General features: G+C 34.7%; 1 protein-coding gene across 1 annotated transcript in view; it reads left to right on the top strand.

Moving 5' to 3' along the window:
* CWC22 (CWC22 spliceosome associated protein homolog) overlaps nucleotides 1–19,879 on the top strand; it is a 59,386-nt gene that overhangs the window by 19,008 nt on the left and 20,499 nt on the right. The window contains exons 3-11 of the mRNA XM_044242463.1: nucleotides 3,765–3,832; nucleotides 5,621–5,731; nucleotides 8,850–9,095; nucleotides 11,935–12,063; nucleotides 13,453–13,621; nucleotides 14,011–14,064; nucleotides 16,047–16,182; nucleotides 16,279–16,485; nucleotides 16,586–16,648. Coding sequence (XP_044098398.1) covers nucleotides 3,765–3,832; nucleotides 5,621–5,731; nucleotides 8,850–9,095; nucleotides 11,935–12,063; nucleotides 13,453–13,621; nucleotides 14,011–14,064; nucleotides 16,047–16,182; nucleotides 16,279–16,485; nucleotides 16,586–16,648 — 1,183 coding nt within the window. The remainder of the gene's footprint in view (nucleotides 1–3,764; nucleotides 3,833–5,620; nucleotides 5,732–8,849; nucleotides 9,096–11,934; nucleotides 12,064–13,452; nucleotides 13,622–14,010; nucleotides 14,065–16,046; nucleotides 16,183–16,278; nucleotides 16,486–16,585; nucleotides 16,649–19,879) is intronic.

Genomic DNA, 19,879 nt, shown 5'->3' with positions numbered 1-19,879 from the left:
GTCATTTGAGCAGACTCTTGAAGGATATGAGGAAGTTAGCCACTAAATAACTGGGAAAAGAGTATGCCAAGCAGGTAGAACAGCAAGTATAAAGACAAAGAGTCTAGTGTGGCCGAGGCAGGTTATAAGAAAGGGAGAATAGTAGATGCAGACAGAGCAGTAACAGGAACCAATAACTCCGTCTACTCAGAACTGTTCCTCTGCCTGTCAGTGGACTTAGCAGGAGAGCAAACCATTCCACTTCTATTCAACTGCACAGATCTATAAGCAGACACATCACGCCTTGGATCTTGGAATCAGTAAAGGGGAAGGTATATTTTTATTTAATTACAGATCTAGGCCCTGCTCCCTTCCTCTCTCCTCCACCAGTTCTGCACCCCTAAACCTCCTTCTTTAAAGAGAAACGGTAAACTGAGCTTAGCAGGGGACACTAGGAACTAGCCCTGGTGCCTGGTAAGTGTTTAATAAACAGAATTGATGGACTTACAGACTGGGGCAGGCTCTGCCACCATCTTTGCTAAATTCTGTAGGGTATAAGGCTTTGGTAGACACCCAGCCCATGCTTGCATATCTCTTTTGGTGGGAGTTCACTATCTCAAGCTAGACCCATCTGTCAGTAGATACTTTCATATATTGTTCAGAAATCTGCCTCTTTGGGGCTTGTACTCATTGGTCCAATGGCACTTAAGCAGTTAATTAATTGTGGACCTAGTAGCTGGTAGACTGTGCTGAAAGTTGGCGACATAAAGAAAGCGAAGAACTGGTGTGGAACTGGCTCTTGATTGAACCACGTTAGACGAGAGCACTCAGATTTAGCCGGATACCTTCCACAGAGGGAGGTGTGTCTAGTCTTTTCAGAATCCTCTTCCTGCGCCTCTTACACTGTGCTTTCTCCACCTTTACCTCCTGTGGTCCTGGTGGGTCCTCGATGGCACCGTCCCATCCTAGGAGTGGGTATCTTCTTCAGTCAGCATGCCCTCCAAGCTTAGTGGCTCAGCCCTGTCTACCAGTTTGTAGCATAGTCTAACTCCTTTTCTCTATCCTGTTAGCCACAGGCAAGTCTGCTAGCTGGGTGGGGCCCATTTTTACCTCAGGTAAAGCTCACATCTTCCCTTCAATGTTCTCAGTCATTTGCTAGATTCAGGAGGATTCAGCTGAGGATCTTTGTTTTTCCACTGATCTTTAGCTATCAAGAACCAAGTTTCCTACTTGTTTCAGCCCTTCCTCTCCTTGCTCTTAAAGACTGGTTCCTGAGCCTAGTGGTTGCTCAGAGGTCTGGACTCTGGCTCCCTGCTCCACTCACCTTTTCATACTGCTGTCTTTATATTGTTATATAGGTAACCACATGGTATAAACATTTGTTTTGCTTAATGTACAATTTGGAGAATTTTTAAAGTAGTTTTGACAATATATTATTTTCAGTGCCTACTCTGATTTATAATCTGGACACTATGATTAAGAAAAGAGGAAAATTCAAGTTATTATTTGAATCTCATCTCAAAATGATATTTTACATAGTGAAATCCTGTTTATCTACCAACACCTAGTTCAAATCCCTCTCTACCCACTGTCATTCCTCAATATTCAGTTATTGTTCCCTACTCAGGATGTCCTGTTAGCACGTCTCTGTGTGCCAGTCACGTTAACTTAATCGTATTTACAAAATCCTGATTCACGACTTCAATATTTTTGGTTTCCCCCCTTGCTTACAACAGATGTTGCGGAGATGTGTTAAAAATCATTAGCACAGAACTGAGGCCTTTTCCCTAATGTAATCAAAATAATTGCTGTGCCTTGTAAAAGAAAAAGTAGACTGCAGTTTTGTTCTCTGTCTCTCCCCTTCCCCCTCTTCTTCCCCTCTTCCTTCTCTTCCTCCTCCTCTTCTTTTCTCTCTTACTCTCTCAGGAACACATAATCTGATACGTTTAATTGTGGAAATCTTTATAGCCATCTTTCCACTGTAAGATCATAAATTCCTTGAGGGTTTTTCCTAACTTGTATCCTCCAGATAGTCTACGCAGGACAGGCTGTGTCTTACAATAAATGATCAGTAAATACTCTGTTTGGTGTTGCTATGGATCAGATGAGTCTTGTATTCCATATTTGTTTTGGAATCTTGAAGTCAAGTTTTATAGAAAACTAGATCATACATGTTGAACAGTTTTACCTCATTTGGTTGCCAAGTGAAGTGATTTTTAAAACTTTGTTATATACATGAGAAACAGGATTTTAAGGTGGTTGCATTCAGTATAAAATAGCATCCAAACTTTGGCTATCGTAAATTATAAATTTTGATCAAATGCTTATTACTCATCTAAATAGATTAGTCTAGTTTGTATATACTATTAGAAAAATTCAATAGTTGATGAGACTGTTTGGCAGTTTACTTGTGATAAAGTTAGACTCAAACTGCTGTTAATTAGTCATAAAATAAGAGGAAGTTGGAGCTTGTTTATATTTCTGTGCAGTATAATTTTCTATCCTTAAACGTTTCTTTTTCTCATTAAGGAGCAAGCATCTAAATGTGCAGAACAAGTTGTTCATTATTTTATTTCCTTCTTCTTAGCTTTTAAGGTAAAGCTACTTTTAAAAAACATACTGTTTTTCCTTTCTTATAGTTCAGGTTAGTTAAAATGGTTTTAATCCTTTAAAAAAAAAACTGGACAATATGAATGTTCATCAGTGATGTAAAAATGTTACCTATTTACAGAGATAAATATTTCGCTTTTTAACTATATTTGGATTTTTAAATTAGGATTTGTTCTCCAACTGGATAGTTCATATCTCTGTCTGTGTGACATTTCTCTTCAGTTTCATGTTATAGTGAGTTATTTATTTGTATGTCTTGCTATTTTTCAAAGGACTTGGCATAGGATCTCTCTCTCACAAATCATGTTTTTCAAATCTGTAGAATCTGACATAGTGCCATACAGATCAGACATTTGAACAGTGTTTCCTGAAAGTAAAAATGAATTTTCATAAATATATTAGAGTCGGTTTCTAGAACTAAAGTTTTTTTTTTAATTTTTTAATTTTTTTTATAAACATATAATGTATTATTAGCCCCAGGGGTAAAGGTCTGTGAATCACCTGGTTTACATACTTCACAGCATTCACCATAGCACATACTCTCCCCAGTGTCCGTAACCCCAACACACTCTCTCTAACCCCCCACTGGCCCTCCTCAGTTTGTTTTGTGAGATTAAGAATCTCTTATGGTTTATCTCCCTCCCAATCCCCTCTTGTTCTAAAGTGGTTTTTATAAGCCAAAGTGGATTCAGGGAGATAAGTGCAATATTATAAGACTTTGATATAACCACAAGAGTGAACTCTTCTTGCTAGAAGACCTCTGGCCCTTAGTCATGTTTTTCACCAAAAAAAAACTTTGGTCTTGCTTCTCACCAAAAGGTGTTTATAAAAGTGATGTTCTTTATATTTAAAACAATATAAAGGAATAAAATATCAACTAAGTGGCATTGAAAATTTGAGAATTATTTTCTTCTACTTTGAATTTTTTTTAATTAAAAAAAGTTCATGGTCCATAGTGAAAACATTATCTGCCACAGATACTCACCTTGGAGGGCCTAAAAATACTGTTTTGTCTTACATTCTGTTTAGATAACAATTATTCTTATGATTAAAAAAAAGTTTTGAAAAAATTTGTAAAGCGCTACCAATTTTCTGAGATGCATATTTCATTTTCTGTGTATTTTTAACATAATTTTTTAAAATAACCCCTCCCCCTTTTTCTTTTCCTTTGAAAGCATTCTTCTGGTCATGACAGAAGGGAAAATTATAATTCCTATCAGAGAACCTCTTCTCCAGAAGACAGGTAAATAATTTTATGTGCTCCTGCAATTTAAATTTTTTATAATAAGTTTTTAAAAATTATTTAGCTCTTAGGTTCTTCATTTTAGGGTGAACAATTTCTTTTAGATGGTTTTGCAGTATTACTTGAATAAGCTTGAGGACAAATCATTTTTGAATGGCTGTTCTAGGAGTTTCTAGTAGATAATTCTAGATTTTATCTAATTTTGGAGGTGAGAGAGAATAATTTCAGCATGCCCAATACTCCATAAAAGTTTTATAAAATGAAATGAATCCTGAATGAAACACTGAATGGAAGTTTATAAAATGGAAAACTGAGTTGAAATCACCTTACTTTGAAGTGCTGCTTTTATTGGTACTACTATCTTTTACATAGCTCTTTATAGATTTTAGAGTACTTTTACGTATATATCATATCTTATAATTGTGTTAAGATAAAAGATCTAGAAATATTACTATTAATGTTCATCAGGCATTCATAGTAGTACTTCAGTTATTTCACTTAGTGAGCTATGATCATTAAATAATTTTAAATTTTAATAAATGATCATTAAATTTAATTTTTAATTAAATTCAAATTTTAAATTTTAATAAATCATTAAAATAATTTATGAAGGTAGAAACAATCTCTGAACTTCCTTCCAATGGTTTTCATCTCTTCCTTACCCCATGTGTACTTTCTTCTTATTTCACTCTGTTGTCTCTAAAAACTTTTGTTTCATAGACATTGAGTTAATTGTCATGGTTTGCAAGTACTTAGTACCTTTCATCAATCACCTACTTCCTGTCTTTAAAAGAAAAAAAAAAACCTCTCTACATGCACAGAAAAACATGTATATCTATATGTTATATACATTACTTATAGATGTATACAGCTGACCCTTGAACAGCCTGGGGGTTAGGGGCACTAATGCCCCCCCGCCCAGTTGAAAATCTGCCTCTGTAGCTTTTAACTCCCAAAAAAACATAGCTTCTAATATCCTGCTGTTGGTAACATAAACAGTCAACTAATATTTTGTATATGTTACATATATTATATACTCTATTCTTACAGTGAAGTATAAGCTAGAGAAAAGAAAATGTCATTAATAAAATCATATGGAATAGAAAAATACAATTGTAATTCTGTGCTGTATTAAGAAAAATTCGGTAAACCCACACAATTCAAACCCACAACTGTTCAAAAGGTTAGCTGTATATAAAATATGAGTTAGTATATTTATTACTATGTATATCTATTACGTGCATATGTATTTAACTTCTCTTAAGGTTCTCTGACTTTATTGATATTTAAAGTTCAAATGGCAGATCTTATACTGTCATCCTTGTTTGCTAATCATTTCAATCCTTTCTCACTGCTATTCAGTAAAACAGGTTCAAGAATAATAGCCAGTGTTTTTTGGATATCTCTTGGAATGAGTTAAACGGGTCTTTATAAAGGCCAGCCAGTGACATTGATCTCATTTGTTCATTGCTTTGATGAAGCATTTGCGGGGTGGGCTTTTTTCATGCCAACTGTATATGATGTCCAGATATAGATCTTTTACTTTAGACAGTGTGAATCAGGATGACAGGTTTGGTTATGTGAACTCCCGTAGTTCTTTTGTACACAAGCTGAAAGCTTTTATAATCAAGACTAAATGAATGATGTCAACAAAATAAGCTGTTGAGAAGTTCGGTAAGACATTGTTCAGTCATAGAGTTGCTTCAGCATTATCAATATATGATTTTCGTAGGTATCTATAATATAGCTTTCATCTTATAACTTTGGTTTTCTTATTTTATGTGTTAGATATGCAGAACAAGAAAGATCCCCTCGGGATAGAGATCACTTTGATTACAACAGGTCAGACTATGAGCATTCAAGAAGAGGGCGTTCTTATGATAGTAGCATGGAGTCACGGTTAGTATTGGAAATTTTAACTACAGAAAAATCATATTTGTTTAAATTTTCTTTATGCTTCTTAAAAAACCGTAAAAGTAGCAGCTAGCATTAAATGGATGTTCTTAAGGACCACGCTTTCTAATAAGGACTTCATGCAAATTAACTCCTTATTGAAGTATATGAAGTAGTAATTACTGTGTGTTTTATAGATGAAGAAACTGAGGCAGAGAGAATTTAAGTCATTTGTTTTTGTTTCAGAAGCATGTCAGTGGAAAGTCCTGGTCTATCTGACATTGAGCCTAAGCTCTTATTCATTATATGGGACTGAATTGCATGAGGAGTTGGCAGTGTGAGGTGTTTTTTTTTTTTTTTTGGTTTTTTTTTTTGCGTTTTTTTTTTTTTCCAATTTATTTATTTTCAGAAAAACAGTATTCATTATTTTTTCACCATACCCAGTGCTCCATGCAAGCTGTGCCCTCTATAATACCCACCACCTGGTACCCCAACCTCCCACCCCCCCGCCACTTCAAACCCCTCAGATTGTTTTTCAGAGTCCATAGTCTCTCATGGTTCATCTCCCCTTCCAATTTACCCAAAAGCACATACCCTCCCCAATGTCCATAACCCTACCCCCCTTCTCCCAACCCCCCTCCCCCCAGCAACCGGCAGTGTGAGTTTTTTAGATTCCTCACTGGATGAAAGTCATTTACATCATATGACATAGAGTGATCAAATATACTTTCCTACATGATGGCACTGGGACAGTGAGAATGACGTTACCAGTCTAGTTTTTATCTAAATAGAACTTACTCTTTCTTGAGCCTTGGAGAATTTGGCTACCCACCCTGTTAGTCATCCAGTTTCAAAAACTTGTTTACCAAATGTTATTGTTCACGAAGATCTGTATCCTTTTGATGTCTCCCTCATACTACCCATTCCATGACTATCAAGGCTATACTCCCACTAAAATTTTGATGAAACTCCTCTGCAGTTTGGAGCTAATCACATTATTTGATATCTGCAACCTAAATTTCCTTCTCACTACTCTAATATATACCTAAAAGTAAAATGTCAGATTAAATTAGCCTCCAAAAGCCAGGCTCATCTGCTGTCACCTTAATGACCCCTTGGGAGAACCAGCTACCATAATTGGTGAGCTAAGCATCTTGCATTCTTTCTCAAATACTGTTAAGACTCTTACAAACTAGATACTATTTTTCACAATTTCGCAGGGAAAAAAAAAAGTGAAGTGGGTTTGAAGTGATTATGTAACTTACCTGAGTTTGCAGTTGCCTACCTGGTAGACAATGAAAGTGAGATTTGAACTCAATTTTGACTCCCAAAACCCATTTTTTCTTCCATAATCTCTGACTGTATTACTTCATTGTAACTGTGTTTGGTCCAGTATATGTACATAAGTCTCATTTGATCCATACACTCACACTGTGAATCAAGCAGACTGTGTATTATGTAGAAAATAAAAGCTAATAGTATGAAAGCATTGGAAGAGAAATTTAGACTTGACGAAGACTCTGTTATCTCTGCACTCGACAGGAACAAACAGTGAAATTATAAAGATGCAATTTTATCAGCCAGTTATGTTATGTCTTACCTAGTGTTTCTTAGAAGAATCATAACCAATGCCAGTAAATCCCTGCTGTAGTTACTCTCTTGAAACATTCTACACTCAGTTACTGAAGCAACTCAGTTACAAATCAGTGCCTAGATTGCACCTGCCTTTGTAATTAACTGGTTTGTCTATTTGGAACTACTTTTTCCCCCCTTCTGTTCACTCTGTCTTCCTGTATACAGTGGTATACTTCAGTTTCAAAATAGCTCCTTTGAATCTACCTGGCTAAGTTACTCCTTCTCTCTTTCTTTGTAAGTTGTATTACTATATATTAAGACAGACTATCTCAAATACAGACCCCCCCAGATCTAGCTAAAATCTATCGAACGGTTTCCTGGTAATAATGATAAATGACACTTGTTTTTATTTACTGTATTCATTTAACTAATGGTTGCACAAAGCATGAGCAGAATGATCTAAGTTTCCAAAGCAGTATAGGTTTAAAAAAAAAAAAAAAAAAAAACCAGCTAAGTAGACAAACTCTTCTCTCAAAAATGATAGCGAAAGAACAAGAATTTACTCTTCCTGTTAGTTCTTGATAGTTTCAGAGAGTAATAACCTTGATTTTTTTTAAAAATGTTACCTTAAGAAAGGATACTCAACTACAATAGTCAGGAAGAGTTACAGCAGGAAAATAGTTATTTTTTTCCCATCTCAAATAACCGCATATTTCTGATATTCTGAGGTTTTAAATGCCAGTTCTGTCAAAAAGTAATTTCAAATGTTACAGTTTTTTAGGACATTTTTTATTCCTGAATTGCCATTATTAGAAATACGCTCTGGTTTCTTCTTTATACAGTTTATCATGTACATCATGGTCTAAACAGTCTTCTTAAAACATTGTTTCCATGTCACTCTCATACTCAGAAACTATTAATGAGTCTCCATTGACTATTATAAAAAGCTTAAAGTCTGTTATATCTTAAAATTTCATACCTTAACTCAAACTCATCTTGCCAACTACCATTATACATGATTCTTTATTGTTTCCTGACAGTACTGCTTAATAACTTGAACATCCTGCTCCCTTTTCCAGTAGTTATTCTGTTCTCCACTAGTTGTAGAATGCCCTCCTTCATCCTCCACCTTCCCACCCTTGCCCCAGTATAAATTCTGTCAAGCCTTGAAGCCCTCGTTTAAGTTCTATTTTTTCTATGAAGCACTTCCTAGTTTGGTAATTCCAAACCACTTGCCCTTGTCTGAATTTGTGGCCTGCAAATGGTCTTGCTCATTTGGTATGCAGCTCATTTAAGTATGTAATTTATAGGGCACCTCGGCGGCTTAGTGGGTTAAGCCTCTGCCTTCAGCTCAGGTCATGATCCCAGGGTCCTGGGATCAAGCCCCTCATCAGGCTCCCTGCTCAGCAGAGAGCCTGCTTCTCCCTCTCCCTCTGCCTGCTGCTCTGCCTACTTATGCTCTCTATCAAATAAATAAAAACCTTCGAAAAAATGTAATGTATGTAATTTATATTATCTTTTCTCCATTAAAAAATTTTTAATATTACAGAAGTAGGGACCGAGAAAAACGCAGAGAAAGAGAAAGAGATATGGATCGTAAAAGGTCTCGGAAATCCCCAACTCCTGGGAGAAGAAGCCCAGAACCATCAGTAACCCAGAGTTCCTCTGCTCAGGATGAACCTACTGCAAAGAAGAAGAAAGATGAGCTGGATCCTCTTCTTACTCGCACGGGTGGAGCATATATTCCTCCTGCAAAGCTCAGGATGATGCAAGAGCAAATTACAGATAAAAACAGGCATGTCAATATCACTGAGTTTATAAAGTAATGATACCCTCACTGAAAAAAGTCAACCATGGTCTAATTAACATGGGCTATTGAGAGTTTACATTATTAGTCCACAGTGGTAGAGACCTCAAATTAGGTTTTTCTTCTTTACTCCATAAGCTCCCTTGGAGCTCTGCTTACTGTTTGCCCTGACATTAGCTCAACTTCTTTAAATGAGTGTGGCTCTGTTCCTATGAAGTTTTCTTTACACAAATGGGCTGTAGGCTGCATTTGAGTCATGGATGTAGTTTGCCAACCCCTATACTAATCTATGAAATGAAGCTGAATCTTCTCTACTCCATAGTTTTCTTAGACCATACCATCTCAGACCGTAATTTTTTGCTAAGGCAAACAATCAAGATTCATTTATGAACATTCACCCTCAAAACACCTTCACTTCCTTTTCAAAATGATTGAGATGAGAGGAGCTATTCGTGAAAGTATAGCTAAGTTTTCAGGACCTCTTTCTTTAGGGGCATGAGAGAAGATAATTACGGAAAGTGTGGTCCAGTACTGAAATGGTCACTCAGTTGCCAGTTAGGTAACAAAAGATTGGGACAAAGGGTAGCTACACTTTGTGAAAAATAGATTTCAAAGTGAGCCAACAAAGACTATTCCCACATCTTTCATAGGTATTTTAATGGCAACTTGAAAGTACTTGAGACCCTTATATAAATGAAATCTAAATTTACTTCATGAATTAGTTTGAAGTAGAAATGTCATGTATATAAAGTATAAATATTTGAAATAAAATTTTTAAAATTTATGAGCTAGAAAGGGACATTAGATGACATTAAATTTAAAACTAATTAGTAAGTTTCTCTGTATGTGTCATATTCCATTACATAGTAATAATGCCTGCAGTGTTATGTTTAGAAGGAGTTTGGAGATGGCTTCTGTGGTTAGCAGGAGCTTCGTGAGCATGTAGACCTTCTGCTCTCTGCTCTTAGGAGGAAGCAGTGGTGGCAGCATTAGTGAGAGAGTCACAATCTCCAATCCAGCCCAAAGCAATCCTGATTATAAAAGACCACAGAAACATTGTTATTAAGCCATGTCTTACTTACTTCCTTATAAATAAAGTGGGTGAAGAAGAGTCCCCAGTACATGTAATTTTACACTGATTCTTGGAAGATAATTTCATAGTTTAAATCTGCTCATAGTCTTTAAAGGGGCCAAGGTGAAGTAGAAGTCTCTTAAGAGAAGTCTATAGACTTTACTTTTAGTAGATACTAAGTCAGGAGAATTGTAGGCTTCTTAATTAGGAAGTGCAGTTGTACTTGATTATAGTTTTTGTTTGTTTGACCAAAGTTTAATAGGAGAGATTGTGATTATATATCAGCAGTCTTACTCATTAGGCTAGTTTTTAAGCCATTGATCTTGTTTCTCAAATAGTAGCATACCAAGGGGTTGGGTTGGGGGCCCCTGGAAGTGTTGCACCCAGGCATTTAGCAAGTACATGATCTATAAGGAATTTTAAAACAATATAATTAACTGCAGATCACTCTGCATTTTGTCCTCACTGTCTGCTGAGGACAATGTCAGTGATAAAATACTCTTCCCACCAGGGTAGACTGCTCTCCCTTCCTCTCCCTTAGTATACCACTCCAGAACAGGGATCCTTAACGTACAGACCTTCAAGAGGCCAATAGGTAGAATTTGGCAACACATGAGTGTAAATGGAAAGAAAAAATTGCATCTTTATTTTTACTTTCCTCTAACTAAAATTTAGCATTTCTTTCTATGAGGAATGTAGGCAGCAGACTATAGCATTAACAAGAGTATTTCCTGCAAATATATGAAAATATTGCTTATATCCATGCTACTTGGAAATTAAAGAAGTTATTAGTTCTACCACCACTTCTTGTTATTTAATGTGTTAAGAACCACATAGAATTCTGTATCAAACTTTTTTCTTTGCATGCTTTGAAACATATTTAAATATGATTGATATCTTTGTAATTCTATATATTTATATATATTACTCCAAAAAGTCCTTCAGCTTCACGAGACTACCAGAGAAGTATAAGGAAGATGAGAAAGATAAGATGCTCTACAGCTGAAATCATATTCCACGGAGAAATAAATACGAAACGCATAGAATTACAGAGCTTTAGAAGACCTTAGGTGTTACCAGGTTAAACCTAAACAAATCTAGTTAGGCTAAATTATTTGCCTATGGTGTGAGTTAAAAAACAAGCAATACAGATGTGGGACTACTGCCTAAATGTGGACATGTTCTTTAAAATACAACAGTCCTTCAGCCCCATGATTTCACGTGACTCCATTCTCCTGTATTTGTTGCCATTTCTTTACAGTTTAAAATATTTAATCTTGTTTTCCTTATCATGCTTTTATAAAAAAGGATATAATAAAAATCTCCTTTTAAGGCTTATACTTGGATACTTCATATTATAATTTAAAATTTTTTAAAGTTGTCATTTTAAAATATTTAAAGACAATTTTAACTGAAGTATTATAATGTAAAATAAGTATATATTGAATCTAATAAATGAATGTTATAATTTCCAATATACGTGGATGTAAAAACAAAACATTATACTTATATATCCTTATATAATTTTATTATGTTATTAAAGAGAAGTGATCTGTAGTTGAACATTTATCCAGAACATCAAATATAGGTTTAGGTATTCATATAGTCATTTATTTTACTGCACTTTGAGGTCATTTTGTGAAAATAATGTTAAAAACAAAGGAAACCTAAGTATTTTTTATGTTCTTATTATAATCTCTGGTTACTGTAATTGTTGACTAAGTTTTCATGTTTATTAAAATCAATTCTTTTTAGCTTAGCATACCAGAGGATGAGCTGGGAGGCTCTAAAGAAGTCAATCAATGGTCTTATCAACAAAGTCAACATCTCTAATATAGGTATTATTATTCAAGAACTTCTTCAAGAAAACATAGTTAGAGGAAGGTAAGCATCAGCTATTTTATTTATAGTATTTCATTTATAGTATTTATTTATAGTATTTCATATAGTATAGTTTTTCAAAGGAACATAATACCTACATGGACAATAATTGTTGATTTATGGTGCTACTTCAGTAGTAGTGGAGAGTAATTATATAAAATGAAATTCTTTCAAAAATGTATGGCCACTAACATAAAACTTATACTTCACCATTAGAAATTGTGCAGTTTTTGCTTTTGAAAAGGTCTGATGTCACATAATGATTTTTGTGTAGACATTTGTTTACTGAATACTTCCAATAATTTAAACTCATAAGGAATAATGAACATTTTATTTATATATGTATATATAATTTTAATTTCTAATGAAAAGTGGGAAGGTGTAAGAAAAAAGAAAGATCAGTGATCAATGTTAGAAAAGCCAAAGGGAGGGGCACTTGGGTGGCTCAGTGGGTTGAGCCTCTGCCTTCAGCTCAGGTCATGATCCCAGGGTCCTGGGATCGAGCCCCGCATCGGGCTCTCTGCTCAGCGGGAAGCCTGCTTCCCCCCTCTCTCTCTGCCTGCCTCTCTGCCTACTTGTGATCTCTTTCTCTCTGTCAAATAAAATCTTTTTTTTTTTTTTAAAGATTTTATTTATATTTGAGAGAGAGAGACAGTGAGAGAGAGCACGAGCGAGGAGAAAGTCAGAGAGCAAAGCAGACTCCCCATGGAGCTGGGAGCCTGATGCGGGACTCGATCCCGGGACTCCAGGATCATGCCCTGAGCCGAAGGCAGTCGTCCAACCAACTGAGCCACCCAGGCGTCCCTCAAATAAAATCTTTAAAAAAAGAAAAAAGAAAAGCCAAAGGGAATGACAGTCATTTTTTGTGTAGTTTTAATTGGTTGTGATTTTAAAAGGATCAGGAAATAAAAATATGTCATATATTTTTTTTATTTTGAAATCTGAAGGATATTTTCCTGTGTCATTTCACATGACTCTGATTTATCATTTCCAAAACATTGGTGATGGAGCAAGTAAAGTAAGATATAACATGTTGTGGGGATATAGAAAGTTGAGCAAGAGGCAGCTTGTCCTCAAAGGTAGGTAGGTAGAGTGCTCCCGTTTTAGTCAGAAAACAGCAGAGGCTATATGGGTTGCTTAAGATCTCACAGTTTATATAAGTTGGGTTTTCTTTTCTCATTTTCTACTTTGTTGATTCAGTTGTCAAAGTTAAACCTGGTAACTATTAAGATAAACTGTTTTCCTGCCTTTTGGCAGTCCAGTAATTATTTGTCATTACATTGCTAGAAATAACTTTGCATCTCTCCCTTTATCAAATGCGTATAGAACCATGGTCATTTCAAAATGAATTAGAAGTGGAACCTTGTTGACTTTTTTTTCTTTTATAAACAGAGGCCTGCTGTCCAGATCTGTTTTGCAAGCGCAGAGTGCTTCTCCAATCTTCACCCATGTTTATGCAGCGTTAGTGGCAATTATCAACTCAAAATTTCCACAGATTGGGGAATTAATCCTTAAAAGGTTAATTCTTAATTTCCGAAAAGGCTATCGAAGAAATGATAAGGTATATATGATGGGCGTGTTAAGTCGACAGCTACATAGGGACAGACTAATAATCTAGTATCAACAGTGATAAGCAATGTTGATTGCTACTTAGGAATTCTTTTTAAAAACTGCATTTCATGAGAACATTTTGTTCCATTAAATATCTCTGGCCACTAACAGTGAGCCACAGAAATGATAGCTATAACTGTAGGATTATAATTATTTAGCCAGAAATGACACTATTTCACATTTAATAGTTTTTGTCTTGTAACTTCTTACATCATAAAAATTATCCTTGTGTGCTATGTATTTTAAATAAAGTATGTAATAAATAAGCTCTAGATTTAGTAGTTAAATGAAAATTGATTTTAGTTTATAGTTTAAATTGTCTCTACCTTCACTTTTCAGCAACTTTGTCTTACTGCTTCAAAATTTGTGGCACATCTTATTAACCAAAATGTGGTAAGTAATTCTCAAAATTTGGTACCATGCAGTGGCATTAGACATCACATGCTTGATGCCACTTCATTGACACATCTCTATCTTTATTTTGCCTTGTGGTCTTTCAGAAAAGAATCGTAGATGATATTTTAGTTTTAAAACTGTAATAAATTTGTTTAATATTCTTAAATATAAAAAGGAACTCAGAACAAATATTTTACCAAATTGATCTGACTCTTAATATTGTACATGGTTATTCAGCTACAAATTATTCCTTCAAAGAATGTAATTTAATCATATTTATAAGACAATAAAGTTAATATTTCCTCCACTCTTTTCTCCCGTATCTATTGTTGAGAATGTACTATCTGATATTCTATAAAAAATAATCTTTTCTCTGAAATAACTAGTATATAGTCATATATTCTTAGAATCAGTTTATAGAGGCACCTGGGTGACTCACTGAAACGTCTGTATTTGGCTCAGGTCATGATTTCGGGGTCCTGGAATCAAGTCTCACATCAGGCTCCCTGTCTGGCAGGGAGCCTGCTTCTCCCTCTCTGTCTCTCCACTGCTTTCTCTCACTCTTACTCTCTGTCTCAAATAAGTAAATAAAATCAAAAAAAGAATCAATTTATAAAATGTAAATGAAATAATTTTAATCTGTTTTAATTGCAAGTAATTTTCTCTCTATGTTCAGGTTTTGTGTTTATTTCGTATTCTTTCACCTATTTGATGGTTTTTTTTTTTTAATTTCAGAGTTTTGAATTAGCTTCTATTTAAACTAAAGAAAAATAGGATTTCTCTTATTCACACTCAAAGCTTTCCTTCAGATGTATATTATGTTTAATTATATATAAGAGGAAGAATTGTGAAGTCACATTTAATCTTTATTTACCATTATTTTCATTCTTTCCAAATGAAATTCCCATGTTCATTCTTAAAAACCCATTAGATTTTAACATAATGAGTTAAATTATTATTATAATGATAACTTGTTTCTTAAGACCATGGGGACTTAATTTCACACATCTATGTGAAAGCACAGAAAGCAAGTTTTGGTTTTTGAATGTGTATTCATTTATGTTGAAAATATTTTTGGCATTGCCACAAAACTTACAAATGTTAATTATGTTAGGTCTTCCAGCTGTGGTACAGGGCAATATTTTCTTATCACTGATACAAGACTAAAACTATTAGACCTAGCCACCATACCACAAAATAAAAGCAATATGTATTTTAGATGTTGTGCTCAATGGAAAGAGTGTCTTCCTAAGTTAAGACTTAGACTGTTTACTTCCCCATTTCAAAAAAGTATCTGACCTTAGGAAGACGTAGGTACTGGTGGCTTGAAAATGCTTCCTAGTACATTTCCTTTTCACAGCAAAGCTGCTCAATAGAATTTTATTCCCATCCTACCTGGCATTGTTTTTAAGTACTAAATTTTTAACTTGGCCAGTGTCAATTACTTGATTTAGTTTAAAAAAAAAAAAAAAGAGAGAGAAGTATTTTAAAACCTTCCTTGAGTCCCAGATATTTTCTTTAAGAACTATTTGCTGTATAACAGAATTGCTGAGAGAATGAACTAGGAAATGGATGTAGAGTTGTGGTTGTGAAGAACGGCATTAGAAAAAGTATAGCATAATTTTTAACTTCTATTTTGAAACTAATTATGGCATTTCCTGTAGATATTTTATTGTTTCCTATATATAATATATAAGAATTACTTCTTCTGGAGATAAATCAAGTAGTTGTATTTAATGTAATCAATTTAGATTTTTGGAACAGTCATCTGGAAATTTTTAACAGACATAATAAGTGTGAAAGAAAAATTGTATCCCATATTTGGAGTATTTCTGTATGCCTTCTAAAACTTTGCTCTTCGTATGTATAATATTATTGCTGCAAAAACCAGATTTGCCAATTTTTTAAATTACTATCAATAGTAGGTTAATATATGTAAAAGCATTTTCTCAATTCCATATGTCTTCATTCTATTTAAGGCACATGAAGTTTTATGCCTAGAGATGCTCACTTTGCTCCTAGAAAGACCAACAGATGATAGTGTTGAAGTAGCTATTGGTTTTCTCAAGGAATGTGGCCTCAAATTAACACAAGTGTCACCAAGAGGAATCAATGGTAAGTATATTACCTTGGTTTGATATTGAGCTTTTGTTTGAGTATTATAATATCTTTTGCTTATTTTATTGCTTTTTTCTTTCATTTTAACTTTAGCTATATTTGAGCGCCTCCGAAACATTCTTCATGAGTCTGAAATTGACAAAAGAGTTCAGTATATGATTGAAGTGATGTTTGCTGTACGGAAGGATGGATTCAAGGACCACCCGGTTATCCTAGAAGGCCTTGACTTAGTGGAAGAAGATGATCAGTTTACCCATATGCTCCCTTTGGAGGATGACTATAATCCAGAAGATGTTCTTAGTGAGTTAGAGTTGGGGAGGGGCAGGCTACAGGGTGAGTTGGGAAGTAGGGTACCAACAAATGTAAATAGAGAAAATAAATAATTTTTAATTTTTTTAAGATGTTTTCAAGATGGATCCTAATTTTATGGAGAATGAAGAGAAGTACAAAGCTATTAAGAAAGGTATGTGGAATTTTATAATCTATTTTGGATCAGTAGAAGCAATTCATGTAGATATGTAATACTGGTAGGAAAACTTAAATCACTGACCTAATGAAATCTCTGCTATTATGATCCCATTCTCTTCACTGTTTTCCCATACATTATTTTTCTTTTCATTATTGTTTCTTGTTTGTGGTATTACTTCATTCTCAGTTGTTTACCTCATTGTCCACATCCTCTTTCCCTCTATTTAAATTGTACAGCACTTAAGTCTCATTCCTCTTAAGAAATGTCCATATTGGGGTGCCTGCGTGGCTCACTGGGTTGAGTGTCTGACTCAGTTTTGGCTCAGGTCATGACCTCAGGGTCCTGAGATTGAGCCCTGTGGCAGACTCCGTGTTCAGCAGCGAGTCTGGTTGAGATTTTCTCACTCTCCTTCTGCCCCTCTATCTGTGCATGCTCTCGCGCTCTCTAAGATAGATAAATAAAATAAATGAATGAATAAATCTAAAATATATAAATAGATCTTTTAAAAAAAAAAAGAACTGTTCATATATTACTAGTAGCCCTTATTTTATCTTCACTACCACTTAAGAATTGGTGCTTAAATTGATGTCTGATTTAAGATTCAACTAGATGCTATACTTTTATTATAAAGTGCTATACTTCATTATTTCTTGAGAGCAGATTGATAATCCTGATAAAATCACTCATAATTCCAGATAGGCTATCAGTGCTCAATAAATTAGTGAATTGATTATTATTATCATTTGTACATCATCAGTATATTACAAGCACTAACTTTGGACTGATTTGGGGTTGTATTTTGTCTGTGCCATTACTAGAGAAGTGACCTGGTCATTTCTGATATGAAGTTACTTGTTTGTTTAAGGATAAATAAAATATAGTGCTTTGTATTATCATAGAGCAAGGATTTAGGCAATGCTTTTTTTATTTTTGGACATTTGTATGGTTTTTCTTCTAAAGCTAATTTTATAATTATGATTTTATGAGTTCATTTCCCTTGAGTTGTGATTTTTTTTTTTTTTTTTTTTATGTGAGAAGTACTTACTGTTCTGAAAGCTCGGGAAGACAGTAGGAGGCCTAGAGCTCTGTCATTTCCTGCATTCTGGCTTTAGTCAGACTTGGAAGTAGAATGAAGTAGAAGTAAGGTGTAAGCAGCTTTCCATTTCTATACATTATTCTAAAAATCTGGTACAATAAGTAGATTGCTCTCCTTAGGTGCCAATTTCCTAGGGGCATTTCACTGCATTAGCCAGATTCCTTTTGCTATTACAATTTAGTTTCTAAACATGGAGAATTCCTTAGACCCATTTTGCCTTCTTATGAACTTCTTTTTCTACAGTATCACTCAAAGATTCTAAATGGTTTTATGGAATTTTTATCATACCTAGTAGGATTTTTTTTTTTTTTTTAACTTGGAAACTCCACATCCATTTGTTTAGGATATCTGTGGTTGAGCAATGCCAGGAAAGTAGTACTCTTCTTTATTGTAGCACTTAAACTCTTTGAACTTAAGTTCCCTTTATACTCTTGAAAATTATTTAGGACCCCAAAGAGCTTTTGTTTGTGTTACATCTGTTAACATTTACTTTATTAGAAATTAAAACTGAGAGTATCAAAATCGTTTCAAAGAGTAATAAACAGTGTTATACATTACGTACTTTTATGAAAATAACTACTCGATGAAACAAATTTAAGAAAAATGCCATGTTTTGTATATTTTATACAGTTTAATGTCTGACTTAATAGAAATGGATTTTCATATTGTTGGTGATTTCAATCTTTTGCAATAGGTTGTTTTCATTGAAGTATATGAAGAAAATTGAGCTTCATAGATAATATGTATTTGGAAAAGAGAGAAGCATTTTAATAACCTTTTCAGATAGTATGTATATTCTTCCTTAATACTGTGCCAGTATTTAAAAGCTAATTGTTTCTTCAAGATAAATTGCAGTGTGAAACCTGAAACAATATTCATGAATTTTCATACTCTATTACCTTGAAACCCATTGGCCTGTCACTTTGAGTGCATCTTTTACCCATGTATGATTTTGCAGCATGTTCCATTGGTCATTTAGAAAATACCCATTCATCAGTTATGCATATCTTCTAAGTGTTAACGTTTTAACATTATCAAAATTAAATTAACACATTAACACAGTATCAAGAAATCACATTTATTAGTATTCCCACCTACCTCATCAGAGAAGTCTAAGTATTGGGAAACTATTAAGCTCACAGGAATGGATCCAAGTTCTCTAAAATTCTAATTTTCTCTTGAGAACTCCTCTATTTTATAATGGTAGTAAGTACTGTTAATTATTTTCTCTGAAGTGACAATCTCACTTTGTTTATATTTGAGAAAATGTCTGCCAAATGCCTGACAATTCTAGTTTGCCAGCCATTCTTTCACTAATTGACCTTACAAGTCAAAGAGTCACACAAATGCTTTGTGTTGAGGAAAACATCACCATTGTGCATCTGTCTTTAACAGAAAGGCTGTGTATGAATTCATGTTTTGCTACTCAAATTATTTGTGCTTACCCTTCAGAACTGAGATTCAGTGAAATTAGTGGTTTTCTATTTCCTCCTCGAGGGCATCCTCAGGTCAAACTGGCTCTTTTCCCGCCTCCAACAACATGGCAGTAAAGAGCACAGTGACGGCTGGTGCAGTCTGGTGCCTTGATTTGTGCTCGGGTTGCAGCGGTTTCAACTCCCATTGCTTTCAGACCCATGTAGATGGCAGCACAGAGAAAAGGCAGATAATGTCTGGGTGTTGTTAGGAAAATAGTTGTGATCTCACAGACCACCTGTCAGGTCTAACCAATCCCCCAGGGACTCACAGACCACACTTGAAAGTGCTGCTTCATTCAGTTAGTGAAATACAGTTGTCATTGCCTAAGTGATTTCAGTAAGTAGATTCTTAAGTGGAGAGATGAGGAGAGGATGATGTAAATGACTAGACAATTCATTTGACCTTCATTCTTTCATAAAATGTTCTTCTAGAACTGGCATTAAAAAAATGGCCACAGCAGGAAGTGGGCACAGCTTTAGTAATTAGCACCTTAGCATGACCCAGGTGCATTTGTGTTTTAGGTTTTACAGCATTTGGGAAGACAGCAGGAGTGCCTGTCTTCCTACTATTGAATACTAAATAGTTTCCTCTCTCGTCTGAGCCACATTATGTAATAGGAAACTAGACACTTCAGATTATTTCTTGAGGTCACA

This window comes from Neovison vison, chromosome 3 (assembly GCF_020171115.1).
Source record: "Neovison vison isolate M4711 chromosome 3, ASM_NN_V1, whole genome shotgun sequence".
Taxonomy (NCBI): domain Eukaryota; kingdom Metazoa; phylum Chordata; class Mammalia; order Carnivora; family Mustelidae; genus Neogale; species Neogale vison.
The sequence above is the reverse complement of the archived record's forward strand: the minus strand, read 5'-3'. Positions and strand labels throughout refer to the sequence as shown.